Source organism: Myotis brandtii, unplaced genomic scaffold (genome assembly GCF_000412655.1).
Source record: "Myotis brandtii unplaced genomic scaffold, ASM41265v1 scaffold105, whole genome shotgun sequence".
Lineage (NCBI taxonomy): Eukaryota > Metazoa > Chordata > Mammalia > Chiroptera > Vespertilionidae > Myotis > Myotis brandtii.
This window is the reverse complement of record NW_005353538.1, coordinates 7,432,926-7,445,759: the sequence shown is the minus strand read 5'-3', so window position 1 is coordinate 7,445,759 and position 12,834 is coordinate 7,432,926. Positions and strand designations below refer to the sequence as shown.

Below are 12,834 nucleotides of genomic sequence, written 5' to 3'. Positions count from 1 at the left end.
CCACCGCAGCCCGAGAGGGCGCGGGTTCGGCAGGACAGCCAGGGCGATGCTCTCCTTCCTCAGCTCCACGAAAATGAGCGCCCTTAGCATTCTCCGTAAAATCACCCGAAATAACAGTGTCCCTCGGGAGAGGAGTAGGGAGATGAAGGCAATGATCAAATCGGATTTAAGAAGAAGAATTTTTTGAAATGTACCTGCAGTTCCCAGGAAAAACAAAGTCCAGATGAGATCCTTAGTTTGCAGCATTGTAATCTGCTGGCTGGGAAGGGTGTTCTTGCCGCGGTAAATTCTGTGCCCCGGCTCCTTGCAGCGAGTGTGGACGGCGTTAGAGCAACAGACCTAGAGGCAGACAATTGCCAGGCTGAGTATGATTATTTTTGCAGAATTGTTTCCTGCCAGCGGCTGCCGAGCTGCGTTCACGCGCTGAGGGGAGAATGAGTGACAGTCCCAGCCTCAGCACACTCGCAACTCGAAGATCCTTGCGCTGGCCCGGGTTCGCTTTGATGGAACTTGGGATGGGAGCGCGGGGCGGAGGGCGGGGGTGAGAACCTCACTGTGTCCTTCCACCACGCTGGCCACAAATAGTGCCGAACATCAAGGAGGTAAGAGACCCGGGAGGCAGATGCGGCCGCCTGCAAAACGCGGCCTGGAGCAGCCTGCCCGAGGAAGCGGGCTCTTTCACGCACAGTCCTATAGGCAGAGCTGGGATTTCTTTTTTCTACACTTCTCCCCCACGCCTCCGGTCCCTCCTGCCACCAGTCTTCCCTAGTCAGGAGGCTGGATATTTTAATAACTAGCAAATAATAAAAACAAAATCGTAGGTGTCGTTAGGTTTTCAAAGTTTTTTAATCTCTCCGTTAGAGATCCTAAGATCCTTGAAACACTAGGAAAGTCTAGGATTGCATTTTTTTTTTAGGTACAGGAAATTAGAAATTAGGAGAGGGCTAGGGATTGCTGTGGCAGGGTTTTGTTTGTTTGTTGTTTATACTGGCCATGAAGTTTGCTCTCCCACAGGGAAGCAACAGAGTTCAGGGGAAAGAGGTGGGAAGCAATTTAAGTTAGAAGCAAATGCAGATGTTTAGAAGGAATTTCCAGAAATAACTGAAGGAAACAGTTTATGAAGGTTGAAATCTGTGGTCTCTTCATGAAGATCCCCAAGTCCTGGTTGTGTAGGTTTTATGGTGTAGGCACGGTGGTAACTAGTATTTTTTTTGCAAGGACACACAACCTCAATTCTTGAAGATATTAATGTAGAGTATCACTGAGGCACCAACACAAAGGGTTCACTTCCTCTTACAGCTGCGTTTTGGACAGAAGAGGATGGGGAAGCAGGGTGAAAATAAACATGTTCCAGAAGCTGAGCAAGCCTTGACTGTTTACGGAACAAAAGGTGAGGAGGAATCAGGAGCTCCTTTGTACAGGCCTGGACAGCCTGATAGCCCAGCACAGGGGAGCCCTCCTAGGGAAAGGCTGCCCAGGTGCCAAGCACCAATGCATCAACATCCCCGCATACTCACCTTTTCTTTTTTTCTTTTTTTATAAATATATATTTTTTATTGTTTAAGATATTACATATGTGTCCTTATCCCCACGTTACCCCCTATCCCCCCACTCATGCCCCCACCCCTCTGTTGTCCGTGTCCATTGGTTAGGCCTATATGCTTGCATATAAGTCCTTTGGTTGATCTCACCTTTTCTTTAAAGGGCAGGCCCTCCACTCCTGTGACCTCTTTAAAACCCATCTTCTGCTGGCCAGCTGGAGCGGCTGGCATCTCCTCTCCATGTACCGGACCCAGCAGGGCACACAGCACACTGTGACTTCCACAACCCCGAAAAGTTCTTGTTCTTGCAAATCAATCTTCCACAATGCTTACTTTTGTAACAGTTAGCTCATACCAATTATAAGTAATTCATAAATACAAAAAAGTAGAAAGAAGGAACTAAATATCAAATACAGCTGCATTTTGGATAGAAGATTCCAGAGATACCCACATATTTTCTCAGTCTTTTGTATATGCATATTATTTTTTAATTGACAGTAGTAGAAACTTGAATCCTGTGTATTTTCCTTGACATTTTATTATAAGCATTTCCACAGGGCAGTAAAAAGGGTTTTGAAATCTTTTTATAGTTATGTAATATTTCTCCATATCATGGTTATGCTTCCTCATTGTTGGATATTTAGGTTGTTTACAGAGTTTGATAATATAAATAATGCTTTTTAACACCTTTTAATAAATATTTATTGAATATTATTATGTTTAGCCCTGTGCTGGGTACACTGGGTTATATAGATTTTTTTTAATGGTTGCTGCATTTAAGCATCTTTGACTTCAGATATGGGCTTATGCTAATGTGTAAAATTACCATATTAAACTTACGTGGATAAGTATTAGACTCTGTCCTAAAGAAGAGGTTTTGATACAGGGAGAAATATAGAGAACAGGCTTGAGGGGAAAGGGAAAAAATGAAGTCTGGGATACCCAAAATATTTATAATTTTTTCTAACCTATTCTGAACTTTTATCGAGTGAGAAACACAACTTTCTCTGCAAACCTCCATTCTTATAGCTCATGTCTTATAGTAGAATTAAAACATTTCTCACTATTTTTCTCCCCAAATGTTCCTATTTTTAGCTCCTCAATGTAGGCAGGTGTGGAAATCCTATCTCACTTCCGCATTACTGAACTTCTTTTCTCTTTCCCTCTCTCCTTCTCTGGACACACTAATTCTGAGATGTTTGAGGGACATCCAAGTGGAGATGTGCAGAAGACAGGCAGATAGAGGGGACCCCAGAGAACATCAATGTTTAACCTCTAGGCAGAAGAAATTGCCAAAGAAATAGGGAAAACGCAGTCAGAGACATGGAAAGAGAATTGAAACATTATAATGACCAAATCAAAAGGAGAAGAAAGTTGTGAAATGGTCAAATAAGATGATGATTTACAAGTTTCCTGGATTTGACCATTGGAAAGCCAGTAGTGGTCTCTGAGAGAGCATCCTTCCATGGACTGGTGGGGAAGAAAGACCACTGCCCCAGGAGTAGCTTGTCCAGGAAGGAGAGAAGGGAGGTTAGACCATTCTTTTGAGGAACAGTGTGATAGTGAAAGGTTTTATTTTTTTCTTCTCTTTCAATATGAGGATTTTGTTGTTAAATTATAAAGTTAATTAAATCAGTAGCTAACACCCCACTCTTCACCACCAAAACATTATCGTCTAATTTAGACTACTTGAAAAATGAACCATTTAAGGATTCTTTTCTGGGTGTTGAAAAGGAGACCCCAGGTCTGATCCCGGAGCTAACAGATATCCTAGGAACTTTACTTCACATTTGACATAAGCAAAATGCATTCAGGAAAACACAGCAGCCTAAGATCCATCAAAGCAAGAGACAGGAGAGACTGGAAATATGGAGACCTGCCCAAAGACTGAGGATGATCCAGGGAAGTGTGAGGACCAGAGGTAAAATTAAAACCACAGAGCTAAAGAGTGAAAGCCTCTAGGGAGCCCTCAGAACTCCCTCCTAGCCTCTCATATCCCAGATCTGGTTGACGCCAGAAATGACTGCCAAGTTCTACTGTGTGTGTGGAGGGGGGGCGGGGGCTGAGGAAACGGACAAGTTTCCCTTCTGAGTCAAGGCTGGCTCTGGTGCTGGTTAGGGATAAGTGGACACTCATCAGCAGATCCTGCTGAATGGTGCTGGGATCCCCAAGGCAGAGGCAGGAGACAGGGATCAACATAGAACCACTGCTTCTTGCGGGTTGTGCACTGCAGGACTGGAAGGTGCCTTTTGAATGAATCCCTCATCAAATACTTAAATCCTTGTGGTGACGGTTTTTCTAGTAGGTGGAAGAAACAAATCGAGAAAGAGGTGCTGTTTTCTCATCCTTCCTTCTCCCTTCCTCCTTCTTTCCTTTTCCTTCCTTTCTTCCTTCACTTCTTTCTCTTATTTTTCAAGAAGTTTTAAAGGTTGGAAAGAAGGAGAAGTTGGGCTGCAGTGTGGGCACAACAAAGACTGGGTCAGCCCCTTGGGAGCCGTGAACTGGTTGCAATCACCTCACATTGAAGAGCCACCGGGTTTAGGCTGCCCTGGGAATGAAACCTGACCCCAAGGCAGCTCTCTTCAGCCAAGGGCAGTTTTTGGAGACTAATAGCTGAGCACGTCCCAGCATCTGGGCGATTATGACCCAGTCCTGAAAGTAGAATCTGGGAGCTTAGCACAGCATCCATTACCCAATTTTAGCTGTAAATCAAAATATAATTTCATAGGAAGTTCAATATTTCTTTTTACTGTAGTAAAATATACATAACATAAAATTTACCATTTTAACCATTTTTAAGTGTGCACTTCTGTGGCATTAAACACATTCGTATTGTTGTGCAAATCATCACCATGATCCATCTCCAGAACTTTTTCATCTTCCCCAACTTTGTAATCCAGTAAGTGATAACTTTCCATTCCCTCTCCTCCCCCAGCTCCTGGTTACCACCATCCTACTTTCCTTTTCTTTAATACTTATCACATCATACAAGAAGAAACATATATTTGTCCTTATGTGACTGTCTTATTTCATTTAGCATAATGTTTTCAAGGTTCTTCTAAGTTGTAGTTTGTATCAAATTTTCCTTTGCATGTATATACCACATTTTGTTTATCCATTCATTCATCAATGGACATTTGGGTTTCTTCCACATTTTGTCTATCATAATTAATGCTGCTATGAACATGGGTATACAAATATATCTTTGAGTCTCTGCTTTCATTCTTTGGGGTATATCCCAAAGTGGAATTGCTGGATAGTAAGGTAATTTTAAATTGATTTTTTTGAGGACTTGCCATACCATTTTCCACAGTGGCTGCATCATTTTGCATTCCCGCCAACAATGCACACCAGTTCCGATTTGTCCACATTCTTGCCAACACTTCTCTCTCTCTCTCTCTCTCTCTCTCTCTCTCTCTCTCTCTCTCTCCTTTTTTTTGTTAGTAGTCATCCAAATATATGTAAAGTGGTATCTCATTATGTTTTTGACTTTTATTTTCCTAATGTCTAGTAATGTTGAGCACATTTTCATGTGCTTATTGGCCATTTAGATATTTTCTTTGGAGAAATGCCTATTAGAATTAGTTGTCCATTTTTTAAATTGGGTTATGTTGTTTTTGTTTTTGGTTTTTGTTCTTCTTAGTAAGTTGTAGAAGCTCTTTGTATATAAAGGATACCAATCTCTCATCAGTTATATGATTTACAAATATTTTCTCCCATTCCATGGGTTGCCTTTTCACTCTTTTGACAGTGTCTTTTGCTACACAAGTCTTTAATTTTAATGAATGCCAACTTGTCAATTTTTCCTTTGGTTGCTTGTACTTTGGTGTCATATCCAAGAAATCATTGCCTAATCCAATGTCTTAAAGCTTTTCCCCTATGTTTTCTTTTAAGAGTTTTATAGTTTTAACTCTTACATTTAGGTCTTTGATCTATTTTGAGTTAATTTTTGTATATGGGTCAGGTAAAGTTCCAATTTATCTTTCTTTCTTTTTTTCTCATGTGTATATCTAGTTTCCAGGACCATTTCTTGAAAAGACTTCCCTTTCCCTAATAAATAGTCTTGGTATCCTTGTCAAAAAATCATTTGACCATATATGCAAAGGTATATTTCTGGGCTTTCTATTCTATTACATTGGTCTACAATCAGTCTATCTTTTTGTCAATACCACACTGTTTTGATTACCATAGCTTTGCAGTAAGTTTTTTAATCTGGAAGTTTGAGACCTCCAATTTCTTTCTTCTTTTTCAAAATTAGTTTGGCTATTTAGGATTCCTTGTGAGTTCATAAGAATTTTAGGATGGATTTTTCTATTTCTGCAAAAAAAAAAATGTCTTTGGGATTTTGGAAGAAGATTGAGGGGTGCTGTCCTCTAATTTTCCCAAAATTGTTATTTGGGCTAGTATTGGAGGCATGCTGACATTTTGGAGATAAATATGGTTTAGACATCTCACTCCAGAGCTATGGGAAACTCAGTCACAGGGAACTATCAGAAATTGCCAATTTTGGTGATTTTTTTTTCAGTGTAGATATGGAGAGATGAAGCAGAATCAAATAACAGAAACCAGGCCATAAAATGTGCAGCCAGCTTCAGAAAGTTACAGTGAGCTAGCAAAGAAAAGATGGTTTTAAATGGTTTCTTGGCTCTGAGATGAACGCAAACCCCAGGCTGCCTACCTCGCTGTTTTGCCTTTGGAGAAAGCCATCTGAAACAAGTGATTTAACAGACTGAAGAAAGGAGCCAAGATCTTCATGTCAAGATCTTATAAATCACAAAGTGAGACTGAGCTAACTTAAAGACACGACAACTTCCTTTCTGCCTCTTTCACATCCTCCTACACACACCAGCGGCAATGAAGTGAAGTGGGTGAGCGCTCACATCTTGGAGCTTGACAATCCAAGTTCAAATCCTAGTTTCTTTACCTATAGACTCTGGATTTGGGCAAATTATTTCACACCTATAAACCTTGTTTTCCTTGTTCATAAAATAGGATTAGAGTAATATATATCTTTTAGGCTTCTTATGAACATCAATTAAAATAACACACATAGAGTCAGAATGGCTATCATCAACAAATCAACAAACAACAAGTTTTGGAGAGGATGTGGAGAAAAAGGAACCCTCGTGGACTGCTGGTGGGAATGCAGACTGGTGCAGCCACTGTGGAGAACAGTATGGAGTTTCCTCAAAAAACTAAAAATGGAACTTCCATTTGACCCAGTGATCCCACTTCTAGGAATATATCCCAAGAAACTAGAAACACCAATCAGAAAGGATATATGCACCCCTATGTTCATAGCAGCACAATTCACCATAGCTAAGATTTGGAAACAGCCTAAGTGCCCATCAGCAGATGAGTGGATTAGAAAACTGTGGTACATCTACACAATGGAATACTATGCTGCGGTAAAAAAGAAGGAACTCTTGCCTTTTGCAACAGCATGGATGGAACTGGAGAGCATTATGCTAAGTGAAATAAGCCAGTCAGAGAAAGATAAATACCACATGATCTCACTCATTTGTGGATTATAGAGAACAACATAGACTGATAAACAGGGACAGATCCAAAGACAGAGAAACAGCGATCAGACTATCACTCCCCAGAGGGAAAGTAGGGGAGGGAGGGGGTAAGGGGAAGAGATCAACCAAAGGACTTGTATGCATGCATATAAGCCAAACCAATGAACATGGACAACAGGGGGATGAGAACATGAGTGGGGGGGTGGTGGTTAATGGGGGAGATAAGGACACATTTGTAATACCTTAACTAATAAAGAATTTTTTTAAAAAAATAACACACATAGAGGGCTTAGTATAGGCCTGGCAATCTTTCATCCAACAGATATATATTGAACACCTATCACATGCAAGGCACTGTGCTAGTCGTGAAGAATTTTTTAAAAAAGTAAATGAACATGTGTTTACAGTCTTGTCAAGGAGACAAATTACTAAACAAAGAAACTAAAACAATTACAAAATGTCATTAGATTCATGGGAAAAAACAGGATTCTTTGGTAAAGAATGATAGTAGAGCTCTAGTTTAGATCAAGGAAGGCTTCCCTGAGGAGGTGACAGGTAAGTTGCAACCTAAGAAGGAGAAGTACCCAATTCTGGGAAGAGCATGTGGAGGTGCATTCCAGGAATGTGCAAAGACCCCGAGGTCAGAAAAATCTAGGTGGTTCTAGAAACTAATAGAATTGAGTGGCTGGGATGCAAAGAGCAAGTGGGGCAGGGACAGATGATAAACAGTACATCTGAGTCACCTTTAAAGCTAAGGTAAGGAGCTCATATTTTATTCAAAGTTCAAAAAAACCCCATGAAGGACATTCAGCAGCAGAGAAACATGAGTTGTCCATGTTTTAATAACCACTCCCTCTGCTGTGTGGAGAATAGCGTATAGAGAGGCAGGAGGGGGTGTAGGAGACCAGTTAGAAATCACTGCAAAAATCCAGAGAAGAGGAGATGGAGACAAGTGGAGATAAAATTGACCAAACTTGCTAATGGGTGTGGAAAAGAGGGAAGTCACGATGCAGAATGTGCCAGCAGGATATGCTTGGAGAGGGAGGGAAATGAAGTGTCTGACTTTGGATTCGTCTTGTCTACCTGTGAGACATCCAAGTGGAGATGTCATGTGGGTGGTCAGATGCGAGCATGGAAGTCAGTAGCGAGAGATCTTAGCAGGAGATATAAATTTCAGAGTCATCTGTGTAATTGCTACCTAAAGCCATGGGAAAGGAGGAGATCACTCAGCCAAAAATGTACAGAGAGAAGAGAGGAAGGCACAGGTCCATATCCTGAAAAACAACAGTTTCATGAGGTCAACGTGGAGAAAGCAGAACAGGCAGAAAGCCTGAGGCGAGGTGCTAGAGAGGCCGGAGGCTGTCTAGGAGAGAGCAGAGTCATGGGCCCACAGGAGGAGAGACTTGTAGGAAGCAGGGACCTGTCACTGTAATGAATGCTGCTTGGAGGCAACGCCAAATGTGACCTAGAAGAGTGTCCCCAGATTTGGGAATATGAAGGACACTGGTAACTTGACAAGAGCAAGTTCACACTCTCTGGGCTCAAAGTGAGTGCCTAGTACATGTTAGCCATAGCGATATTAGTAGGATTCCCTACTCATCCCTTCTTTGAGTTTCTGCGATAATACAGTGACACCGGTCACTGATTAGGGCACAGAAGTGCAGCATTGATGACTAGCTATTCTCAGGTAGAAGTCAGTCTCATTTTAAGGTGGAACCACTTTTTAAGGATACCACTGCCCTTCATGAATAATTGTCACAGTAGTTGCAGACAATGAATGCTTCAGAAGATTTGGTTGCATCACTACTTAGGGTCACAGGGAGAAATATTTTCTCCTCTCCCAGTGTTACCATCACTTCTCCAGTTCAATCCTGCCCATCTTTCTCACCCCATTCCTCATGTATTCTGTGGTTGTACTGCTTCTCTTGGTCACATACCAAAACAGCATCAGGCATTGACCCTAGTGCCAAGGAAAGGAGCCAGGTAGGCAGAGCCAACACCAAATGTAGGTCCCTCCAGTCTCATCTATGTCTTTGGAGCCAGAGCTGGCCCCATCCAGAGAGCCTGGGTCCATGAGCGGCACCTTTTCTCCTATGCACACGCAGCTTGGGGAGTGAGAGAAGAGTTAAGACAAAGAGGAAGCAAGAAGACAAGCATTCTTTAAGGAAAGCAAAGGCATTCATACCACCACCACTTCTTTGCAAGAAGAACCAAACTGTTTCCCTCCTTAGCACAGCACGGTATTACATCTCTCCCAGAAGCCTCTGGGACTATCCTAAAGAAACACAGTACCAAATGCGAGGGCGTTGCCGGTCTACACGAGTTTCAGAATCCCAGAGAACTCTGAATTTAAAGTCAGCATGGATCTAAGTGACCGTCCATGCACACCTTCTGAAGACTGGCAGCCATTTTTGTCCCTACACCTCTACCCGCTGAGCATCAAGAGTTCCACAGAGCGGGGGAGCTCCTGGGAGCCCCAAGGAGACACAGCACTTATTCCAGCCACTGTCTGAAAGACAAATTCCCTGTTGCATCAGTGGAACCGTGGAGTGAGCCAGGCATGTCCAGGATGGGAGGCGCCCCCCAACCACCATCTCTGCTTGCATCAACAAAGGAGCAATCCAAAAGGAAGAGTCACTCAGTGATGCTCTGAGCAGGGGAGAAGTGTGACAAACACCAGGCCTCTGGTCAGAGCAGCCCCTCGCTGCCCACCCCATGGCCCCACGCCCCTGACCCTCCACCCCTACTCCACCATAATCGTCACACTAAATGTTTGCTGAAAAAATGGGATCAATAAACATACCAAGAAAGTCCTCTAGCTGACATTGTGGGACTTTGGCTCAGGATCTCTCCCCAGCTCCCACAGCGGCGGTTCAGGCCCTGTCCTATCTCACATGGACTGCAGCCACAGCCTCCAGACTGATCTGCCTGCTTTGGCTCCCCCTTCAAGTGCACCTCCCCTAGCCTCCAGAGCCATCTCCCTAAAAAGAATATTTGTTAAAAGCTGAAAATGTCACGGCAAAGCACTTAACGGCTCCCCATTTCCTTCAGAATGCAGCCAAGCCCCACCGAGGCCCCTCCTGAATCTCACCTCTTGCTCTTTCTCTGCCCCCTTGTGGACCTGAGTACCCACATGCTCTGTGGGGCCTGGCTCCTGCTGTTTGCCTGGCTGGCTTCTGCTCAGCCCTAAGACTCACTTTACCAGGTCATCTCTTCCCTAACCTTCCCACCTCTTGCTCCTCATGCCCTTCCCCTGGGCTAGGTGTTCTTCCCAGATGCTCCCAGAGTCCTTCGGGCCTACCTCTATCATTGCACTCACACGGCAGTCGAATCACTTATTTCCAGACTCATCTCCCCTACTAGCCTGTGGTACCTTTCAGGACAGAGACTTTAATTCTAATTCCAATATCACCAGTACCCAGCTTGTTGCCTGGCACATAATAGGTGTCCAATGCTTATGATGGAATTAATGAATAACTTCTTCCTGGACCACTTGTCTTTAATGTGGGAAAAGCAACCTTTCCATCATGTGAGAACTACTTGGAGGGCGAAGTATGCAGTGGAGATAGTTTCAGGTCTAACTAGCAATGCCAGATTTCATCTGAAGGTGTCTTACAGAGAGCCTGTGGTCTTGATACCTCAGGCCCGTCTCTGAAACCAGTCTTTCATTGTTCTGATCCTTCTATCTTTGACTAATGCAGAGGACTCTGTTTCCTCATCAAGCTCATCCTCTTTTTGTCTATGAAGCTCGGGCACCCTGGCACCAAGCCCACCAACACAGTGGCTTCCTCTGGTATCTCAAGGCCTCCTCCAAGCTCTGGCATAGCAGCCCCCAGATGGCTGCTGAGCCAGGTTTGTCCTGGTCCCTGGCTTGTTCCTGTCCTCCCCTGGTGGCCTTCTCTTCTGCCTTTCTAAAGCTTGCCCCCTTCTGCTCTGCTAATGCTGCCTTGATGAAATAAGGCAGCATTACCTGTTTGCTAAATAATTTCCGGTTGCTTTATCTCTATGATTTCCTAGCAAGTGAGTGGGGAAGTTACTGCTCTTATTAAAAACACCATGGGCTGTGTCCCTGGGTCGTATGACAGACTCTGGTTTAGCAGGTGGCAGCATTTTTACCCACTTTGTCCACTAAAGTACTGAGAACAAAAATAGTTTCTATGTTCAGTTAACCTTACAACAAACATCATGAGAGGATCTGGAGCAATAAACAATAGCTTCATGACTCCTCAGCATCTTGATCTGCCTTCCAATCTTGCCCCTGTCACCTGCCACCGGCATGCATTCCAGTTTGTTAATGTCCCTCTCAAAAGTGCTTCTCAGAGCAGAGCCCCATACTCCAAATGAGGTCTGCATGATGCAAAGGCCAGGAGGGCCATTGCTACCCCTGCCCAGGATGCTGCAAATTGTCCCACTCAATCCAGGGTCACTTGGGATAGCCAACTAGCTGAGCCCGTTAAAATCCCAGAACTGTGTCCTCTCCTCCTCAGCCACCCTGTCTCTTTGTCTGGCTGTGCCTTGGAAAACTTGATGTAAGAAAATGTGCAGAAAAAAAATTGCTAAAGGATCTTTTAAATAAATCATTCTCTAAGTACACCTAAATATTTCCATTTACTCCCTTATTTATTCAAACACCTTCTATATTCCAGGTCTTATTCTAGGCACAAAGGTGCTAAACAAGATGCCAGCTCCAGGCAGAAGAGGAAATAAAGAGGAAATATGCATATGCATTCTCTTGGCCAACCACTTTGCTCTTATGCTTTTATTTAGTCCTCACATGACTCCGAGGTGGTGGGAGAAGTTCCATAATTTGTTCAAGGACCTGAGCTCAGGCTTGTGCCTCCCCATATCAGTCAGGATAACTTAGGTCCTGCAGAGATATCAGCCAAACACCAAGGCTTGGAGGCTTCAAAATAACAAAGGTGATGCTATGTGAGTTGAGGATTCTCTTCCATGTTGTCCTCACTCACGGGCTGCGTCTGAAGGGGACTCCATCTCCTTGTTGCTATAATTATGGGAGGAGAAGAAGGGGAAAAGAGAAGAGTGGTGAAGCAAATCACAGGTAGGCTTCTAAATGTTCTCCCTGGAAGTAGCCACGCCACTTACACTTTCATTTTCTTGAACAAAAGAAATTACATGGACACCCCTAACTTCAGGGGGCAGAGAGGTGAAAATTTGTGCCTAGAAGAATTAGAAACACTTAATGAGCATCCTAATGAATACCACAGGCTCCAAAGCTCAAGTTCTTTTCCACCACACTATGCTCAAAACTAGTTGAGAAGATTCACTACCTTCAAAGAGGCTAGTGGCAGGGAAGCATAAATCCAGAGAGTTAAAAGCCACTACCAATGGAAGATCCAAATCAGGAATAAAGATAAGTTATCCTTGGAATATGCATGAACATCAGTAAGAAATGGGATCCTTTTGACACAAGTCAGATATACCCACTAAATTTATAAGCACCTATAGAATATACACCAGAAATGAGACCCTGCTATCATGAGGTATTTAAGGAGTTTAATAACTAGGACTTGTTATATGATATCCAACTTCTGGCTCAAATTTATATCATGACAAGGTTTTTTAATATAAAGAAAGAGCCTGCCACCTCTCTTTAGTTCTTTCCCTTGTGCTTTCACTGTAGCTAAGAGCACTGGGAACTGGGGTTGATTTGCATTTGTTGCTGAAATAATATCCTAGCAATTAGCTGTAAATTTGAAAGTGATAAATATGCATAAGAAAGCCAAGCTTTGGAGGACTGTATAGTGCCCCTC

At 43.1% G+C, this 12,834-nt stretch overlaps 1 protein-coding gene across 2 annotated transcripts in view; it reads right to left on the bottom strand.

Annotated features, from left to right (window-relative positions):
* The window catches only part of LOC102263652 (neural cell adhesion molecule 1), a 311,101-nt gene extending 310,530 nt beyond the window's left edge, over positions 1-571 (bottom strand). For both annotated transcript variants that reach the window (XM_014539729.1, XM_014539731.1), the window contains exon 1: positions 195-571. In XM_014539729.1, the coding sequence (XP_014395215.1) occupies positions 195-246 (52 nt within the window). In that variant the 5' untranslated portion in view covers positions 247-571. The remainder of the gene's footprint in view (positions 1-194) is intronic.
* Between the last annotated feature and the right edge of the window lie 12,263 nt (positions 572-12,834).